Source organism: Carcharhinus amblyrhynchos, chromosome 10 (genome assembly GCF_965287045.1).
Source record: "Carcharhinus amblyrhynchos chromosome 10, sCarAmb.v2.hapA, whole genome shotgun sequence".
Classification (NCBI taxonomy): Eukaryota; Metazoa; Chordata; class Chondrichthyes; order Carcharhiniformes; family Carcharhinidae; genus Carcharhinus; species Carcharhinus amblyrhynchos.
In genome coordinates this window covers 81,144,815-81,167,125 of record NC_137333.1, presented here as the reverse complement: position 1 = coordinate 81,167,125, position 22,311 = coordinate 81,144,815, and the positions used below count along the sequence as shown (strand labels likewise).

Below are 22,311 nucleotides of genomic sequence, written 5' to 3'. Positions count from 1 at the left end.
GAAATTTGCTGATGACACCAAAATTGGTGGAAAGGCAAATTGTGCGGAGGGTGGGGAGAGTCTACAGAAGGATCTAGATAGACTGGGCGAATGGGCCAGGAAATGGCAAATGGAATTTAATGTTGGCAAGTGCGAGGTGGTCCACTTTGGTAGGAATAATGGTAGGAAGGATTATTACTTACGTGGCGAAAAACTGCAGCAGGCGACGGTGCAGAGGGACCTCGGGGTCCTTGTGCATGAGTCGCAAAAACCCAGCTTGCAGGTGCAGCAGGTGGTCAGGAAGGCAAATGGGATGCTGGCCTTCATAGCAAGGGGGATTGAATATAAAAGTAGGGAGGTCTTGCTGCAGCTGTATAGGGCATTGGTGAGGCCGCAGCTGGAGTATTATGTGCAGTTTTGGGCACCGTACTTACGCAAGGATATTTTGGCCTTGGAGGGAGTGCAGAGGAGGTTTACTAGGCTGATGCCGGAGTTGAGGGGGTTGAGCTATGAGGAGAGGCTGAATAAATTAGGCTTGTACTCGTTAGAGTTTAGAAGAATGAGGGGAGATCTCATTGAGACATATAAGATGATGAATGGGATGGATAGGATAGAGGTGGAGAGACTCTTCCCGCTCAGAAAGGATAGTAGGACTAGGGGGCACAGCCTCAAGATAAAGGGGGGGGGCGGTTTAGAACGGAGTTGAGGAGGAACTTCTTCACTCAAAGGGTGGTGAATCTCTGGAATTCTCTGCCCATTGAAGTGGTGGAGGCTACCTCGCTCAATATTTTTAAGACGCGGGTTGATGGGTTTTTGATAAGAGAGGGGATTAAGGGTTATGGGGAGAGGGCGGGAATGTGGAACTGAGCCAAGACAGATCAGCCATGATCTTACTGAATGGTGGGGCAGGCTCGAAGGGCTAGTTGGCCTACTCCTGCTCCTATTTCTTATGTTCTTAAGAATTCAAAAATCTATTGACTTCACCCTTGAATATAGTAAATGACTGTGCATCCACAGGCCTCTGGGATAGAAAGTTTCAAAGGTTTATAACCCTTTGAGTGAAGAATTTTTTCCTTGTCCCAGTTCGCAATGGTCCTTTATCCTAAGAGTGTATTCCTGAATTCTGAACTCTGGGGGCAGGGGAAGCAACTTTGCAGCATTTGCCCTGTCAAGCTCTCCTAAAGTTAATGGGTGGAATTCTTCCAACTCACCCACGATGGGTTTCATGACAGGTGCGCACAGAGAAGTTGTGGAAACAAAAACTTCAAAACCCGCCAGTACAAAATAACACTGGAATTTTCCCACTGGAAGGTCAGTCATTCTGCTGGCAAGTGTGTAAACACCATTTGCATTAATTTGCATCTCATGAATGCCCATTAATACAGTTGCCCTCTGATATCCCGCCAGGCCTTCCAACCTTGCTTCACACCAGTGGGAAATTACGTTGGCATCAAACCCAATTGTAAAAGAATGGCATGCACAAGATAGCCCTCTGTTGACAAGGAACTTCGGGGTGAGTGCAAAAAAAAGCTTTCTGCCATAGTGTTGCACTGCACCAGATGCACTGTACACCAATCTGCAAGGCCAGACCAGTTCCTGCCTTCTATCCCCATTCCAAGGTGGTCTTCATGGACAGCACTATGCTGGACCCAGGATGTTTCAGTTCAGTTCAGTATTGTGCCTGAGGTTGAGTCACCTTTCCCAGTGGTGCCACTAATGTCCATCTGAATAGCACTGTGCTATGATACTCACACAGCCTTTGCAACAAAGGGCCAAAGTCTGGCCAGGGTTGGAGTGCAGGGTGAATGGCAGGTGGATCAGGAGAGGGATGTGACAAAGACAAGGGGCAATATGGAAGTGCAGCTGTCTGCGCAGGGTGAGGGTAAGGCAAGGGCTCATGATGGCAGGCCCACCAGAAAAGGAAATGTGCCTCTGCATAATTATCGAGGATCCAAATGCAGAATCTGGTATGGAATCCTGCCATTCTGGTTGATGGGACAGTTGTGCCGGGCCGCCCATCACTGCATTTAATCTCAAAATGGGACAATTCTGCTCTGTGTGTTTCAAAGGATCACTCTAATTCTTCCAAATTTTAGGTATTATAGGTCCAATCAATTCAATTACTCCTCATAGGATAAACCTCTGAGATCTCTGTTGCACCCTTTCCTCTGATACAAAGGCCAAAACTGCACACGTTACTCCAGATGTAATCTCATCAAAGGCCGTGCACAATTGCAGCATGCCTTATTTATTCTATACTCCAACCCCCTTAGAAGAAAGATCAACATACTATTTACCTTCTTAATTGCTTGCTGTACCTGCATGTTAAATTTGTGTTCCTTATACAAGGACACCAACACCTGAAAATCAACACCTAATAGTTTCCAATCATTTAAAAAAAATTCTGTTTTTCCATTCTACCTATCTAAGTGTATAACCTCACATTACCCATCTAATCTTTTTATATTCCTTTGCATAGTCTGTGTGCTTTCCTCACAGGTTACTTTTTCAACTAACTTTGGACTACCAGCAAGCTTAAATAAACTATATTTAGATATTGGAAAAGGCCTCGGGATAACTTTGCCATTTTCACTACATTGTATATGGTGGTGTAGGGAACTAATATCAAGGGGAAAAATGGATTTTACTTTCAGAATATATATCAATTGTTTTGGGCTTTTTACATTCCCAAATCATGAATGATTCAGGAATCTATTATGTTGCATATATTGCTATCCTGACACAAACAGGAAAATGGCTGGAATGAAGTGCTCAAAAAACTTCATTTCAGCAGCACAACATGCAGAATGATTCTCCAAAAGATGCAAAACTTAAAATGTAAGAGGGAAAGTTCCATGTCTCTGGTTCAATTTATTCCAAATATGTAGCAATTGCTGTATCCAACTGAGACTAAGTAGTAGATTTCCTTTCAATTGATCACAGTATCTATTTTGGAGTCCGGAATTTTATTATCCTTGAAATGTTTCTCTAAGTTGTTTGTTTCTATTCCAGTGCATTAATAATTAAACTATAATTTAGTTTAGCAATTAGTACAACTTTACATTTTTTATTCATAATTTACACTGCATTTATTCTTTTAAAACTAAAAAAAATTGTCTAACAAATAAAGAACAGCAGACTGCCCATGTAACCAAATTAAAGCATGGCTAATAGGTGCACAAAATTACAATAAAGTGTGTTTTCTAAAGATTTTTTTTTAATTATTAGAAGTGCCATCATGGGAATTTGGACCTTTTCTGACTAGAAATCTGTTTAGACTGTTCATAATATAATTACATCTTCCTAAAGACAGATGAGACAGCAGGAACCTAATATATTTAAACTAATTGAAAAATTCAGTTGACCAGAAGCACAAGAGAGTGGGGTCTCTTAAAGGCCGATCAAAGCTTCAGACTTTGAAGTGAAATTTTTGATGTTGTCACTCTCAATCGCCCGAATGCCTGATAGACAAACAGATCCTTCTGTCTTCTTGGCAGTTCGTTTCACTGGCAGGTGGCAAACAATTAGACACACCAATTTGTGCCTCGTGATGACATTAAACCATGAAACAAAGTTGTATGCGGAGCTCAGTGATTTGTGTGAAAGCATTTCAAAAATAATACACTTTGCAGTGGCAACTCATTTCAGGCTGCCACCTCCCATTATGGCTTTGAGCTGTGAAGACGACAGGCTTGGGCTATGTGATGCTGCTGTTCAATCTGCTTCTGAAGCCCCTGGAGACCTCTCCCCCTCTCACCAATATCACCTCATCACTCACATTCATAAATACTCTGGTGGGTGAATAAATTAAAACAACATCGAGGCTCTTCACCTGTCAAAGGAATGAAACTGCATTGGAAGAATAGCCTGCGCTTCTCTTTTTACAGTAGGATCAGGGTACGATACAGGTTCAGCCCCAGATTCTGCACGTTCCATAGGTGCTGCAACAAGGCTTTTCAGAATCTCCTTCACATTCATGCCTTTTCCTTGGCTGACATTTGTTACAGATGCAGCTGGCTTCAGCACTTCAATTGGGCTCTCGGCTAAACTTTCTTGGGATTTCTTTACTTCGGAGGAGAAGGAAGATAGAAGTTCACTCATTGCATCTGGCACAGTGCCCGTTTCCAAATCAGAGCCATTCATGAGACCAGTTATTTGCTCCTCTCCAATGCCTGAATCAGTATGTGGAATAGAGCTTTCAACTTGTATATCTTCAACTGGTGTTAGAATTTCTTTTTCTTTGTTGCTTTCAGGGAAAGTAATAGGATTCTCTGTAAATAAAAAAATCATTAGTTATCAAACTCTGGAGATGCAAATGTGCAGTCAAAACTATGTTCTTACGTTAACATTCAACAAGATCACTTTTTATTGCTAAACATGGTATTCAAAGAAAAGATAGGTTTACCCAAAAATAACAGCTTTCATAGCCCAGAGTAAGCCGTAAACAACCCATGCAAAGTGCAATGTCAAAACATACAAATGCATTTTTCAGATATGGCTTTCAGTTTGGAATTGTTGAACAGAATATGTAAACAGCCTTTTCCTTTAGTGTTCCATGCAGGCAAATATTAACAATTAAAATATTCAAACACTAAAATAATGTCTCTATCATAGCTCCAAATAATTTTAATATCAGGCACAGTCATTTGTAATCTTGCAGTACCAAATATGATAAAATTAGTGCATTTGCTTACATTCACGCTGGGATGAAACTGCACATAGACAACGGAAAAATAGCATATTCTTTAATGGATACTGCAGGAGAATTTTTATTTATGACTGTGTCATAATTTGCAGGTGCAAATATTTGAGCTGGCATTACAGCAATCAAGTGGAAACATTGCACCAAAGTGTTTTCTAAAATGACATTGTTGTATACTATTAGACTTTTTTTGCATTATCTGTAAAACATTGCATATTATGACAAATCAGTGTTGCATTTCACACATTAATATGAAATGAAATTGGCTGATAGATTTTTTTAATCATGTATTTATTTCCATCTTTCTGGAACATTGTTTGTATTTGCAAACTTAAATTAAAAAACTAATCCAGGGTAACTACTACTGAATCAAAACCAACTTTATATCGAGAATGTAGATACATAATTACAATAACAAATGGTCAGGTAACTCGTGATGTATCGTTAATTTTCTATGTGGACACATTTGTCACACCTCCATACTGGCTATGATACATTTGAATTTCATGAGGCATTTATATTAAACATTAAAAACAGACTAGTTTAGAATGATATCTTTAATGTGTTGAGGTAATTTTCTTAACTTCCATAGTCACTATTGTGTGGTATAAAAACAGCAGCAAATTAGTTTTGACCATATATCTTCCCACCCTCAAACAATATTTAACAAAGCATTAGAAAGGGTAATGAAGAAAGCTATTATTTTAAAGCTGCAGTGATATTTAATTTTAAAAGCCTTTTTAAGTTGTAAATGGTCAATGTTGTAAAGGCACTTCTTTATCCATTTACTTATTATCTCCCATTAAAAAGTAAAAAATCAAAAACATTCCAACTGAAAAATGAATGGAGGCAGAAACGACAATCTTCAGGCTATATATAGAAATGTATTTTTCTTAAAGGTAGGCATATGAACAAACACTCTTGAGCAACTGGTACCTAAAATATAGTTTTTAATTATTACAATTGTTGACTGTTGTAATTTAGCAGTTTGTAATCTCAAGCTATTGGAAAATCAATGACATTTAGAATTATTTTGAAATCTTAAACAAGATTCAGTAACATTCTCTCAAAATCTTAAAAATTGTGATGACATTCACTTTATAACATACCAACAATTTGCATTTATATGTTGCTTTTAAAGTAGAAATATATCTGTAGCATAACAACAAAAGTAAACTCAACATCACGGAGCAAAATAACTGAATTTCTCACACAGTGAAATATCAATTCCTTCAGGATGTCAGATTAAGCTCTAAAAAATGTTTTACAATAAATCTGCTAAAGGTTTATTTCAATTTCACCAAAACAGCAGAATTGTTCAGAGGAGTAAGACATAAGCTGTAAGACCAGATTGTCACAATTCTCCCTTTTTTCAAAATAACTATATAAACTTTAACTTTACAAAACAGCTCCTGCAACTTCCGAAACTCAAATGTGAAGATCAGATGTTATTTAAACATTTTACCAGTATGATTTACTTTTTTATATTTGTCACTATCTGCTTTTCTATAGGATTTTATGAAAAGGCAGACAATGCTATTTTGTTTTTACCTCACTGTACAATCACTGCCACTCCTTAGTTACACAATTTTAATGCATTCTAGCTTTCAGTTACTTTGTTGGATAAAATTTATCAAACTTTTCCCTGAAAATAGAATCTGCAGAATATCAGTTGTTTTTCCTTTTCTTTCAATACAATATTTAAGCTTAAAACATCATTATAAAGATTAAATAGTTTTTCTTATTCATGTGTCTTATTAAATACTACACGTTAAAAACTTGATTTCAATTTTGACATGCTAATTGCTTTTTTTCTGGCTTGTCTCAATTTTCCTCTTTTGAGTATTTGATTTCCCTACAGGTGCAAATTTAGGCCATGTCAGCAGACTATGAGGGCACCGCAACATATTTGGATTCTATCCTCATCTGAAAGCCAAATGACTAATTTAAAGATAAGACCACAGTTAGATCAATTTTGTTTCCTTTGGCTTAGAACAATACCATTCTGCATACTTATCCACTGAACCAATTCACGTCCATGTTGAATAACTGGCAGATTTATATTAGATTCAGACTACTGAAACATTTATTGTTATGACTAGAAATGTATAAATATTCAAGAGCCAGGTCTAGAATGGTGATCTGTCACATATATACTGTAATTCTTGCAGTGTATTTAATATAACTACTTAGGAGAATCTAGTATTTTGAAGCAAAACAAGCAATTTAGTGGAAAAATCTAACATTTTAAGAAAATGAAGTTGGATATTGGACAAAATCCACAATTTCACAACAAATATTTCAATTTTACAAATATAAAATTAAAAGTCTCAATGGCACTTGAATTATATCACGAGTTATTATTAGTTATTCTACAACATTGTATTACACTGCTTGGAACACTTGTTTAGATTTTAATGTGACACTTCCTAAATCTAGTAAACTATTTTGAAATATGATGGAGCCAAAGAAAATGTTCAATTTGTTTGAACAAGCCATAAAAATAGTACTTTGATGGCTTTGGACTTATAATTTTATTTTTATAGTTTTATTCTGAATGCATAACAGCACACAGAAACATGAAGAACATTGTAAGGTGAAAGTATAAAATTTGAGTCTGAAATATTGCTATTTGTGTTTCTAATTAATTAAATAATCTCCTTTCCTCTCTTTTCTACTTAAATGGGACCAAAACAGTTTCCTTTGCAATTTACCCTGAGAAAGTGTTGATTACTTATGGGGTGTGATTGCACGAGTACTAGGCACCCTTTGACACATCAACTTCAACAATGTAATACCTATCATCTGTGAACCCAGACATCTTCTGTTGGCAGGTTATTTAGCCATCAGGGGCATTATAATGATGTTCTCATCACATCTACACAAATTCACATGAAATGTGGATCCCTGGACAGCAATTAGCAACAGCAGTCTGAACGTCAATTTAGTTAACATCATTCTAAAATATGGCTTCTTTGATTGTGTTTACACTAGAACTTTAGCACTGCTGTAGAACATTTCCATTTAACATACTTTTTTATTAGTTTAAATCCAGATGAGTTTTAAATCCAGAATGAACGCGCAACTTGACTTGAATGGTGAGGGTTCCCTGGAAGGGAGGATCTCACACCATTTAGATTTGCCACAATGTACGCTGTGCAACTCCACTGCTGTGTTGAACCAAGTTAGAAAAAAATGCCCAGCTCATCCACTGGAAACAAATCAACACTACCTAGTCACTAACCACTGGGTAAAACAGTGAAATAGCAAGGGTCATTTGATCACCTGACAGATGTTACACATGAAAACAAACAGAATACCAAAGTTTATAATTAGAAACATATCCACTCTCTTCACTACCACTAATATTCACCTAAATAAAAAATGATCACACTTTGAGTGCTAGTACAAATTGAGACATGTTGAGCTTCATGACTACAGTAAAATATCACACTCAATGTTTACCATACAAATATGGAAGCATCCACTGAGAACGGTATGCATTTCACATTCAAGAATGCTACATTCAAGGTTCCCCATGGTAGGCTCATGAAGAAAGTGAGGAGGTGTGGGATAGAAAGAAATTTGGCCGATTGGGTAAGTAACTGGCTGTCTCATAGAAGACAGAGGGTGGTGGTGGAGGGAAAATTTTCAGACTGGACGCCAGTTACCAGTGGTGTACCACAGGGATCAGTGCTGGGTCCTCTGCTATTTGTGATTTTTATCAATGACTTGGAAGAGGGGCTGAAGGGTGGGTTAGTAAATTTGCTGAAGGCACCAAGATTGGTGGAGTAGTGGATGAGGTAGAGGGCTCTAGCAAGCTGCAAAGAGACATTGATAGGATGCAGAGCTGGGCCGAAAAGTAGCAAATGGAGTTTAACCCTGATAAATGCGAGGTGATTAATTTTGGTAGGACAAACTTGAATGTAGATTGCAGGGTCAACGGCAGGGTTCTGAAGAATGTGGAGGAATAGAGAGATATGTGGTTCATATCCACAGATCTCTAAAGGTTGCCACTCAAGTGGATAGAGCCTTGAAGGAGGCTTATAGTGTGTTTATTAACAGGGAGTTTGACTTTAAGAGCCATGGGGTTATGCTGCAATTATACAGGACCTTGATGAGACCACATTTGGAATAGTGTGTGCAGTTCTGGTCACCTCACTATAAAAAGGATGTGGAAGCATTGGAGAGAGTACGAAAGAGATTTACCAGGATGCTGCCTAGTTTGAAGGGTAGGTCTTACGAGGAAAGGTTGAGGGAGCTGGGACTTTTCTCTTTAGAGCAGAGGAGGATGAGAGGCGACTTAATTGAGGTTTATAAGATGATGAGGGGAATAGATAGATTAGATGTGCTCAGACTATTTCCTCGGGTGGATGTAGCTGTTACTAGGGGGCAAAACTATAAGGTCCATGGTGGGAGGTATAGGAGGGATGTCCGAGGTAGATTCTTTACTCAGAGAGTGGTTGGGGTGTGGAATGCACGGTCTGCTGTGATAGTGGAGTCGGACACTTTAGGAACTTTCAAGAGGCTATTGGATAGGTACATGGAGCACACCAGAATGATCAGGAGTGGGATAGCTTGATCTGCTGTACTGTTCTATGTTCTATGTAACTTTTTTCAACCGGACATGATAGTTGGGCAGCATGGGGCACAGTGGTTAGCACTGCTGCCTCACAGCACCAGGGCTGGGTTCAATTCCGACCTTACTGTTTGTGTGGAGTTTGCATGTTCTCAATGTGCCTGCATGGGTTTCCTCTGGGTGCTCTAGTTTCTTCTCACACTCCAAAGATGTGCAAGTTAGGTTGGTTGGTCATGCTAAATTGCCCCTTAGTGTCAAGGGGATCAGCAGGGCAAATACATGGAGTTACAGTGTTGGGGCCTGGGTCAGATATTGTCGGCATCAGCTCGATAAGCCAAATGGCCTCCTTCTGCAAATTCCAAAAACACCATGAGCGAGATTTTCCAGCTCCACGCATCACAGTGATCTTCCAGTCCTACAGAAAGTCAATGGACTTTTACCTCAGCTAACAAATCTCCCACAGCAGGGTCCCGCCACAACAGGGCTAGGAAATGGTAGTCCATGTCTTTTCTTAGATAGCTTGTAACAAAAATAATTTGCTAAATATTTTTACAACTACCTAATGCTGCAAAAATTAAATGACATTATATTTGAACAATCGTTCAACAATTTATGTTTATTTCATTCCATCAACATAAAAATGATGTGTATTAAGTACAGAAACATAAGTTTTACTACCCATGATCATCACAGTTACGAAACTTACAAATTCTGGACAGTTCTCATCTGTTTCCTGTAGCACTAAGTCAGATCACCTTGCACAGACAGCCAGCACATTACCAGATCCAGTGACCTCTGGCCTTAGCTGAGTCAGCTAGCTGCCAGATGCTTTTTTAATACCTTTTATCAAAGCAGCTAATGAGATCACCCCTAAATTATCCAAAAATATGGGCATCAGTTCTGTCAGTAACATCAATTGTTGAGCTGCAGCCTATTTGTTACACCCTTTTCGAAAGTCTTGTTTTACCATGATTTATGAAGTGTACCACAATAATTTATTACCAGTTAAGTTTGTTAATGCAGGTACTCTGTTTTATAACGCATGTGAATTAAATCAACATTGGTTTACAACAACAGGAAACTTCAAATGACCACGGTTCGACTAGGCACAGATTTGATTGAGCAGGTGAAACAGCTGACTTGTATTTGGAAATTGTCTTTGATAAAAACATTTACAAAAATTAATTTCTCATTTGAGAATAAATATCCAAAATAAATAAAGACACTCCAAAAAAAATTTGTTGCATTCTAAACCTAGAACATCATAATGAAAATCAAAACATGTAAAAAAAAGTCAATGCAACATAAAATTCTGACTATAGAATTGTGAATATTTTGCCAAGTGGTGCAAAATAGCAACTTATTTATTAAATGACATTAAGGAAGAGAAATAATATTTTGAATAAATATTTCACTCAAATCATCCAATTTATGTAAAATAAATTTTAAACTCAACATATCAAGAAAATATTATTTCACTTTTAGAAAGATATTACTTTGAGAAGTTTACCATAAAATACTGAGAGAACCCTAGGAAAATTTTCCACTTGAGTAGTATTTGAGTGACTGAGCATTCCAGCCAGCTACCCAACAGTTCTGACAAGGAGGCACAATCCGTTTTGAGTTCAAAGCTTCATTGATATACAAACTGAGGGCAGAAAATGACATTACAACAAAGCTCACCGATACTGGAACAATGCAATATCAGGTGCGCCCCAGGGAAGGTGATTCCCTTGTGATACGGGGCTGAATGTTGGCTCTTTACGTGAAGCATTCTGTTCTTTTTGGCCTCACAAAAGTCGTGAAACTTAAAATCTATTTTCTTTTTTAACTGGACGACCTGCTAAAACTGTGGCAAGCTTGCTCCACTGGCATTCTCTGTAGTTGGTCATAAAATAGCAATCAGGGTTCTCCAAATGTCACAAGGTTCCAATTAGCAGATTAAAAGTTCCACTGCCTGATCGTGGAGGATATGCCTGTTTGAAGGCTCTTAGGAAAAGAGCGGCAATCACACTATCGGAAGGAAATCATAAGCCATTATTTTTGGGGTGCCAGCACCCTGTTTCCGGCAGGTGAGAGGTCTCAAAAATATACCCCACTCATCTTTAAAATGTACTTATGTTGAAAATCTTCCCTATCTTATTGGCTGAAAGATGGGATTTTAAACACTCTTACTTTACAAACATTATATTTAACTCAGTTAAACAAAGGTATAGTGAGAAAATATACAATCTGAAATTCTTGTCTTAATTGATCTTTTAACTATGCCTTTCCTTCTTTGGCGTTCCTCGGAATTGAGGATAACTTCCATCTACTCTGCTTCAACAGATTCTAAATTAGTGAATAAAACATCTTTCTATTGCTGTAGGTGGATTTTTAATGATGGGTAGGCGTAGATTCATATTCTCCATTGTGGATTACTACCATTTTATAGTACTCGCACATTCAAATGAACTTTTGGTAGCAGTACCCTGTGTGCTGGTCAATTATTTGTCAAACTGCAGACAGCTTCCTGTTTTTTTCTTGGTTTGTTTGCCAATGTCTGCTTAAGAATGCAAGGTATGGTACAAAGCAGAAAATTGCTTGGCATGAGGTCTGAACTACACATCTGCTTTGGTCACTGATCCAAAGTCAATAATAGCTAATTAGAACTCAAGACAGCCATCCTAACCCAGCTAGTGTTAGAATGCAATGCTGGACACTAAATTTTATGGACGAGTGAAATGGAGATCTGAAAATCTATAGATCCATTAAATATAGAGGTTCTGTCAAGATAGCAAGAAAATATTTAACAATTTTTGATAGCAATGGAAAGATATTCCATATTTCTTTTTTACCAAGTTGGCCATTTTCAGGCAGGAACAACTTGGGTGACATACAGAAGTCCTGTATTTGTTCAATTATGTAACTAGGTATTAAATGGATAACTAATCCATTTGAAAGATGAGGGGGGCAATCTTATTGGCTTGTTTCACCAGGCAATCGGTGTGGCGAGCTGGTAAGATTGCGAGAGAGGTGAAAAACTGGAATTGCGCCAGACTCTCGCCTCTCGTGATACCACTGGCACTGTGAAGCCAGCGTGATTATATTATTTGAATATTATTAATGAGCCTGGACAGAATTGTCCAAGCTCACTAGTAATATGTCAAAATTATAATCACGTCTTATCAGCTTCACTGGTCTAGGTCCTCACAAGCAAGAATCACATATGGTTTCCTGCAGCGAGGATCTGTTGTGATGGCCTCTTTGCCTGGCCACTGAGATCCCTGGATGGCCTGCAGCAGTGCCCCTTGATCAGTGCCAGCCTCAGACCCAGACACTGTCAGGCTAGCACCCTGGCAGTATCAGCCTGACACCCCAGCAGTGCTCACTGGGTACTGAGCAAGGAAAAGGGGCAGGGTCTAAGAGCAGGGGCAGAGCCTGAAGTGGCAGGATCTGATGAGGCAGAACCTAAGGCTATGTACACTGCAATTGGGGATTACGGAGCTGCGATCGGGGGGGGGGTGGGGTGTCAGCTTGGGGGTGGCGATCAGCGGGGCGACCGGAACGGTGTTGGGGGCAAAAAACTGGGGCTAGGTGCTACGATTGGCGGGGTGATAAGACAGGGGAGCGCAATTCAGGGGGTGGAGGAGTGATGTCTATAGGGGGTAGGAGGTGAGTGAGATATCTCCCAGTGTATTAACAGTGTACTCTTGTAAATAGTTAGTGCACTGGAAGATCAGTGCATGCGCAATGGTGCCCTCTAGCAGTCAGCAGCTGGCTTCCTGGCACAAATAGACTCCATCCACTCCCCCTACTGATGATAATCACACTTTACCTCATTTTTTTCCTCTAAGTGGCATAGAGCTCACCCAAAAAATGGGCATGATTCTCTCCCACTTTCACTCTCATCTGGAGTTTAACATTTTGTGGCAAGATTGCCCACGAAGACCCTGAGCATATGTCTCCAGTGATGAAATAAGATTCTGTATAATAAGTGCTGAGGGCATACAACCAAAAGAAATAGGTCACTTGGCCTACCATGTCTGCTCTTCCATTCAGTAAAATCATGGCTGACCTGACTGTAGCCTTAACTGCAATTTCTGCCACTTGATTAACTCTTTGTCAATCAAAATAGTGTCAAGTTCAGCCTTAAATATATTGAGTGATACAGACTCCGCTGCATGGAAGAGAATTCCAAACACTAACAACACTAAGAGAATCATACAACCCTACAGTGCAGAGGGGGGCCATTTGGCCCACTGAGCAGAAATTCCTTCTCATCTTGGTCTTAAATGGGAGATCCCTTATTTTAAACTACAGCTTCTAGTTTTAGATTCCTAACAGGAAGCATCCTATCAGTGTCTAACTTGCCAAGCCCCCTCAGAATAAATTATTTTTCGATAAGATAACCTCTCATTCTCCTTATTTTAAGGAGTATAAGACTATCCTTTCCTCATAAGACATCCTAGAAGGAGGCTCTAGTAAATTATCTCTGAACTGCTTGCAATACAAGTGTATCGTTCCTTAAGTGAGGAGACCAAAACAATACATAGTATTCCAAGTGTGGTCTCACCAAAACACTGTATAACTGCAACAAGACTTCCTTATTTTTATATTCCATACCCCTTGCAATTAAGGCCAAGTTCCATTTGCCTTCCTAATTGCTTGCTGTACCATTATGCTAATTTTCGTGATACATGGACAAGGACACCCAGATCCCTCTGTACTGCAGCATTCTCCTGTATCTCTCAATTAAAATAATATTCTCATTTTCTGTTTTCTAGTCAGCGGGGATAATCTCACCATTTCAAACAGTATACTCTTAACTGCCAATTTTTTGCCCACTCATCAACAAACCTATCTATATTCCTATCTGTACCCCCTCACAACTTGATTTCCTATTTATCCTTGTGTCATCGGCAAAACTGGTTACAATAAAGCCAATCCCTTCATCAAAGCCATTAATGTGGATTGTAAATTGTTAAGCCCCAGCACTCATACCTATGACACTCTAACTCCAGTTTGCCAGCCTGAAAATGACTTACACATCCTTATTGGATGCCTTTTAGAAATCCAAATATAAGAACAGAAGAACAAAAGAACTAGGAGCAGGAGTAGGCCATCTTGCCCCTCGGGCCTGCTCCGCCATTCAATAAGATCATGGCTGATATTTTTGTGGACTCAGCTCCAGTTACCCGCCTGCTCACCCTAACCCTTAATTCCTTTACTGTTCAAAAATTTATCTATCCTTGCCTTAAAAATATTCAATGAGGTAGCCTCAACTGCTTCACTAAGCGGAGAATTCCACAAATTCACAACCTTTTGTGTGAAGAAGTTCCTCCTCAACTCAGTCCTAAATCTGCTCTCCCTTATTTTCAGGCCTTGTCCCCTGGTTCTATTTTCACTCACCAGTGGAAACAACTTCCCTGCTTATAATTTATCTATTCCCTTCATAATCTTATATGTTTCTATAAGACGTCCCCTCTTTCTTCCGAATTCCAGTGAGTATAGCCCCAGACTACTCAGTCTCTCCTCATAAGCCAACCCTCTCAGCTCTGGAATCAACGTAGTGAATCTCCTCTGCACCTCTCCAGTGCTAGTATATCCTTTCTCAAGTAAGGAGACCAAAACTGTACACAGTACTCTTAGGTGTGGCCTCACTAGCACCTCACACAGCCGATGATAGAAATCTTCTTATCCTCCATCGGGATGTTGCCCTCTGCAAATTCCATTTTAAAAAAAATGCAATTGAGCTTTTTAACAAGCCAACTAACCCCCATATTACACTGCCCATGCCATTATATGGTTGGCATGGGCGGGCCACTATTTTAAGCCAACTGACTAAAAGGCTGAAAAGGGGGAGTTACATCTATTGGGGGTTCCTTGTGCACATTAAGGGCACCTCTCCCCCCACACTGTTTGTTTCTTCCCACTTGGCCTCTAAAATGCACTCCCCTCACCCCCTTGGATGCCTGATCCCTTTCCACTCTAAAAGCCCAGACTTATCTCACTCCAGATACCAAAACTCTTACTTATGGGTCTGCTTGCAATTCTCGCTGCTAAGCCAAACAAATTGACCTGCAACTTGACAGTGGCACTTTCTCCTACCGAGGGAAAGATGTCTGACCCTTACCGTTAGGATGTTATTGCTGAGGGGTAGGCATTGAAAAGTGCAACACAGACTTTCCTTCCAGGGAGGTGAGCAATGTGTGCCCTCCTGTAAAACTTGGCCGATGATTTCTCTTTCACAAAGCCATGCTGACTCTGTATGATTATAATTTTCTAAATGTCCTGCTACTACTTCCTTAATAATGGGTTCTAACATTTTACCAGTGACAGATGTTCACCTAACTGGCCTAAAGTTCTTTGCTTTTTATCTCCTTTCTTTTTTGAACAAAGGTGTTGCATTTGTTCCTTTCAAATCCGCTGTGTCATTTCTAGAACCTAGGGAATTTTGGAAGATTACAACCAATGCATCCAACATCTTTGTAGTCATTCCTTTAAGGTCCTAGGATGCAAGACATCAGGTTCAAGGAACTTGTCAACCTCAAGTTTTATTAGTTTTCCTTGTATTTTGTTCTCTAATGCTTGGAATAGTTTTAAGTTCCTCCCTCCCTTTTGCTCCCTGCGCTTGGAATACTTCTTGTGTCTTCTGCTGTGAAGGGATACAAAATACTTGTCCAAAATATCTGCCATTTCCTCATTTCCAATTATCAATTTCCAATCTTCACTGTTCACTTCCACCTTAAGATTCATTTTAGCTACTTCTTTCCTTTGTATATACTTGTTAAAACTTTTACAGTTTTTTATATTTTTTATTAGGTTTTGCTCATGTTCCTATTTTCCCTTTTTTTTTGCTCATTCTTTGCTGATTTCTGATTTATATTGTCTGATGAAATCCACAATTTAAAAACTTGTATTTTTTGAGGCAGGCCCTAATTAAAAAGGGAAACTGAGAAATGGCTGAAAGACCAAGATTATGCTTTATAGATTCTCTTTCTCACACTGGGGATCATAAAGCATATTTTCTGTTGTAAAGATCGCCCAGAATCTGGCTATGTATCCTGGTGATAATGCCACTTAAATTATACGGAGGTGACAGCTGAAGACCAAACACAGTGACATTGTGCTGAAGTCTGGGAATTTTGGAAGTGGGGGAATTTGTCCATTGTGGTTTAAGGTGGTGCTCTGGCCTTTTACAAAATTGAAGTGATCCAAAGAGAGCAAGCCAGAGATAGAGAGACCAGAGATTTGAAAGCCCTAGGAATTAATTAGGTACACAGATATGTATCAGGTGAACTTTACGTTGTCTCCCTTCACCCCAACTCATCTAAATGACCAAACGTCACATAGAATTAAAAATTATTGCTTAGTTTTATGCCAATAATACTGAACCAAAGTAAGGACAAAATGCATAGACCTGTGATATTATATCCCCTCACCTGATGAAGAAATGTGATGAGCAGGATTGATGCTGTGTACAACAAATAAAGCATGCTACAATTCAACAACAGTTTATGCCAAATTACAAGCTATTCATTGTCTATGTCAAGCTAAACATGCAGTATATCCATTAGATCTAAAAAAGTTAAATTTTACTTTCAAAAACAAATTGTGTCAATTGACCACTAGAGGGTGTTAATAATAATAGATGCTCTGGTAGAAAAATGCATGAGTTCATAAGGCGTGCAAGCTAGTGCTGGGAGAACACTGTCTTAGAATTCCACTTTGTAAAAGATTTAAACCACATATTCAAATTCTGTGGCTTTAACACTGATCTGTATAAGTTTAAACACTATAGTTCCAAATCTAAGTTAATCTTTGCAATTTTGGCTAACATATTTCCCTTAAAAAGCACGAAGCTGAACCTGTCTGATTTGAAATGGTATAAATTGATGTCTATCCAAATGTACCAGAATTTTCTGACTCAAGCAAGAGATAGAGTAAGAGCGAATATCAGGCTCTCAGGGCAAATTAAAAATCAATTGCATGCCTTGGTAACTGGTCAACTGGCTCAAACAATTTGGAAAGGACGGGACTAATTAACAGTTGATGGCAAGGTCTCTCAAACCTTCCTAGCCACGGAACCCTTTTGAACTCCGAAGAAATATTCTTGTTATATTGAATTGAACCACAAAAAAATCATTATTGCACAATAGGGACAAACATGCAAAAACAAACTTAAAAGATCTATTTCTTATATAGCCATGATCACAACAAAGTTGTGTTATTCAACAGATACTTCCAAGCCTTACCTTTTTGTCATTTTTAATGGGACCACCCACTCTCAGTCCTTCAACCCCAGGCCACTGCAGCCCATGCCCTGTTCGGGTCACCTGGGCTCCTCTTGATCGGCTTTTCAGTAGCCAAAAAAATTAAACAATCACCTTTGATTGGCAAGCTGCAAGGAAAGCTATTCCTTAGTATTTAAAATGGCTGGACCAACTGCAGAACTGGAATGAGGTTGAAATTATGTTCTTTGTAGCAGAGTGAAAACAGATACCCATGCTCCAAAAAGTATAAGAAGTCAAAACAGACCACCAGAGATTGCAAAGTCAGGGTTTGAGAACTCTACATGAGCAGTCCAGTCCAGGTTTTTAATGCACGCGTTGTCTGCAGCAGAAGCAGGGACTATAACCTATTAATCTGTGTTAATTACTACCCAGTTTAGGAAGTCATATTTTATGCTTAAAAAACTTTCCATTTTGCTATGATTTGAAGGTCTCAGTTTTAACTTATTAATCATGCTAAAGATTCCTACTTTTCTGGTCGTACTTGTTAACACCATAAATTCCATTCTCCAGGCTTATTATTCAATTTTCTTCAATCCACTTTCATCAACACCATTTGTTGCTGAATTAATCAATTAAATCATTGCGTCTTAGAAGTTTACAGCATAGAAACAGGCCCTTCAGCCCAACCTGTCCATGCGCCTTTTTTTTAAACCACTAAGCTAATCCCAATTGCCTGCATTTGGCCCATATCCCTCTAGGCCCATCTTACCCATGTAACTGTCTAAATGCTTTTCAAAACACAAAATTGTACCTGCCTCCATTACTACCTCTGGCAGCTTGTTCCAGACATTCACCACCCTCTGCGTGAAAAAATGCCCCTCAAAGTATTTTTTCAGAAAAACATTTGAACTGTTATATTTATTTCCTCAGACTTTAAATAGATTAAATGAATATTACACATTTCAAAACAACTTAATTTACCCATTAAATTTTATTCATGCAACCTGACGCCTGACCTCCACCCCTTAGCACCTTTCAATGCAAATACAACAGATACTACAGTTCCTTGATTCAACTCCGCCAACACTTCTATCCAGGACTCTAAACACTCCTTCCATGAGGGACAGAGATTTACAGGTAACTTAATCAACCAAATCTCCTACATTCACTTATCACAGATTGGTCTCCTTCACATTCAGGTGACAGAATGCAGATTGGGTAAATACTTTTCTAAACACAGCCTGATTTGTTCACAATCCAGAGTTTCTCCACTTTAATCTCGCACTTTAATTTTCCTTCTCATTTGCATTTAATTCTTTCTGTCCTTGGCTGTCAACACTGTTCCAGTGCAGCTTACCATAAGCTCAAGGAACAGGGTATCATAATTCTCTGAGGCACTTTTCAGCCATTTAGCTTTAATATTGATTTCCATTACTTTAGATCTTAACCATAGCTCCCATTTTCTCTATGATAATGTAAGATGGTGTTTTCACCATGCATGAGAACCCGGTTTGGTGCTTGAAATGTAGATTCTCCCATTGTTACGTCACAGTCTGCAAGTGTTCACCACAAGTGGGCATTTGGACCTGTTCCACCAAGTTTTCATGCCCTCTTCTCTCCAGCTTAGGCAACATTGCTTAAATGGTCCTACATTCTCTAGGTCACATCAAAATTTTTTTACTCAAATGTATCTCATCCTTTTATGTTACAGAATTATGAAAGTTGACAATTTCCTATTTGCCACTCAATCACTTTACAGCTCCTTTTCTTTGCTGGTCAACTTTTTTTCATTCTTTTCCTCACTTTCTTGTTTCCAATAAGCTGTCAATCTTATCTTTCAGTCCTTATGGAGGGGAACACCTGAAAGATAACTTGCTACTTCTCACCGTAGATCAACTTACTGTTTCCAGAATTTTCGTTTTGCTTCAATTTATAGCATCTGTGGTATTTTCAACTGCTATTGTATTATTTCATCCTCTGTTCTCATTTACTTCCATGTTTCAGGTTGTCTCAAAATGCTGGGCTTTGAGTGGAGACTTCAGTGTGATATATGTATATGTAATTTGCAAACTTTCTACACATGCAATTTGTGCACCTAGAGCTGAAATTATCATGGAACACCAGACCTTGGGCCTGATTCTGCCATTTTCACTCTAAGTGCTGAATCTGGGCGTAATGCAGGTTCGACTTGGAAATCTGCTTTCAGGTGCCCCCATGTGCGTTCAGCCTGAAAAAAAAATTCCAGTCCCATTCGCGTTGTGGGTGGGGCTTAGTGCAACTGAAACAATCAGAGCTCTGAACTGTGCACGCGCAGTTAGAAAAAAATTGAAAAAGCGCTCCTGTGTCAGATCATTCCCGGGCTGCAGAAAGCGAAGAGGTCCAGGAGCGAAAGGCAGGAGCAATGACCCCCACAGACATCACTGTCCCCCTTATCCACCAACCCCCCAACTACCCACACACATCACTGTCATACTTATCCACACCCCACCCCCCCCCCCCCACTATCCAGACTGATTGCCACCCCTGCCCATCCTTCCTCCCCCCCAGTCGCCCGCAGCGTGACAGCGGACTCCCCTGCCTCCCCCCCCCAACCCCCCACCAGAAATCCATCTGCACCCCCCAACCCCCACCACAGGTTCATCTGCCTCCTCCCCCCCCCCCCTCAACCACCAGAGGTCCAACTGCCTCCTCCCCCCACCAGTGAGCGATCGGGCCTCCCCCACACCCTGCCCACCAGACATCGATGTGGCCTCACTCAGCTAACCCCGCCTCCTCCAGACAACTATCTGGCCTCACTCACCCCCAACCCTCCCTCTGCCTCCAGACAACAATCTGGCCTCACTCTCCTCCCCCTCAGCAACCACAGAATCATCCGACTCACCTCCCTCCTCCTCCCCACAACTGATCTGAGTCAGAAAGTCGTTGGAAGCTCTGAACACGCTCTTCAGCAGCTGGAGTGCCCGATTCAGACTTTTACTTAGCAAGTCCATTATGGCACAGTTTCAGATTGGCAAACACAGTGGGAAAGAGGGAAATGCTGATAAAGTTGGGCGGGCAGTTCATTAATTCAATTTAAATGCATGCAAATGCATTTAAATTGCCACTGCGCTCGTTTTGGGCGCAAAGCAGATCACCGCCATTCCCAGGTTTCAGTAAAGTGGCAATCTGCACGGACACGGCACAGATCGCATTAATGGCTCACACCCAACATTACCACGTTTTTCAGGCGCAACGCAATGGTAAAATTGGGCCCCATGTCTCTCTATTCCAAAACATAGTTAAATCTATAGTTACATTATCTAAGTAATGTTGCCAGGCCCAAAAAATAATTGCAATGATTCAATTGTTACGTGAGCTAATTGCATAATTTTGAAAAGTCCCAAGCTATGTGAAGCACTGAAGTGACACTGAACTTTCAAGGTTCTACACATGGTGATAAAGTTCTGAATTGTGGGTTTGCAACTTTGATTTCCTTTGTGCAAAGCTCCTCATACTGGTCACACTGTCACACAGCATTACAGAACAAATATTTTCTTCCTTGTTCTTTTGAACTTCAAAGCTAGATCATAAGATTAAAAAACTTATTTTAATTGGCATACAAAGGTTTTTGCCCAAAGAAATATTTAGCAAACTTAACTTTGCTTAGCTTTTGAGATCAAATTAGGTACCCCATATCAACTAATCAAGGTCTTCCAACACAACAGAAGAGAAAAATTCTTCCAGCCAATATTCCAGACTCATACACCTCCTAGTGGCCACATTAGCAAGGCAATATAAAAAGCTTCAAAGTAGTAATCTAACCATCTAAACTGGGGAATGACTGATAGTTAAGGGGCACAACATTGTGTAAAAATGCAGCTTACTATGGAAATGAGTGAGAGGAAATCTGATCATTACTAAGACAAAACATCGAGGGGAATGAATTGACTCACAGTGAATCTGATTTTTGGACAAGATATCTGTGGTGAGGGTACCAATTTTTGATCATCATTTCTTGAGCCCTATTTTCGCCAGATGAACACCAGCTACCAAACTTGAAGACAGTGGCTTCCAAGGTACAAAGGTAGCCACATGAAATAGAAGATCGAGTGCTAACATCAGTTTCAAAACCCAGCTTAAAACCTGTCATTAACTATTTAGTTTTAAAAATATTCATTTAATAGTACAAAATTTGAGTATTGCTGGAAAAATGAGACATGCTGTCAAAGCTTTTCACCTTGCATTCAGTGGACTCAGATTGGTAGAAGAATTGTCTTGAAGAATGCGCTGGGGAACGATTATTTGCTGTTCCCTGATATATTCTCTATGGGAATGCTTTGACCAGAGTAAATTTGTCAATCAATCAACACTTTCTTCTCATGCAGTATAAATTGTTGTTCCCTTTACTATTGTCATTCTAGCCTATCTGTCCCAATGAATGCCAGGCAGCAAGTTTTGACAACATGTCTGTTAATTGACTTTTGGGAAATGAGTGAACATTTATTTCACAAGCCTAAATGCCCACGTGCAGAAGATGGGAGCCCCTGCCTTGAACCACTGCAATCCACACGGTGTAGGTACACCTATAATAATGAGGGAAGGAGTTCCAGGATTTTGACCGATTAACAGTGAAAGAATGTTGATATAGTTCCAGAGCAGGATGGTCTGTGACATGAAGCGGGTCTTATAGGTGGTGACATCCCATGCATTTGCTGCTCTTGTTCTTCTCAGTGGTAGATGTCTGGAAGGTACTGTTGAAGGAGCCTTGATAAGCTGCTGCAGTGCATCTTGTTAGCAGTATTGTGTACTGCTTATGTGTGCCTGTAGTGGAGGGAGTGAATGTTCAAGTTGGTGTG

At 39.7% G+C, this 22,311-nt stretch overlaps 1 protein-coding gene across 4 annotated transcripts in view; it reads right to left on the bottom strand.

Moving 5' to 3' along the window:
- The window catches only part of nbeaa (neurobeachin a), an 825,376-nt gene that overhangs the window by 455,322 nt on the left and 347,743 nt on the right, over positions 1–22,311 (bottom strand). For all 4 annotated transcript variants that reach the window (XM_080197464.1, XM_080197465.1, XM_080197462.1 and 1 more), the window contains one exon: positions 3,812–4,250. In XM_080197464.1, the coding sequence (XP_080053590.1) occupies positions 3,812–4,250 (439 nt within the window). The remainder of the gene's footprint in view (positions 1–3,811; positions 4,251–22,311) is intronic.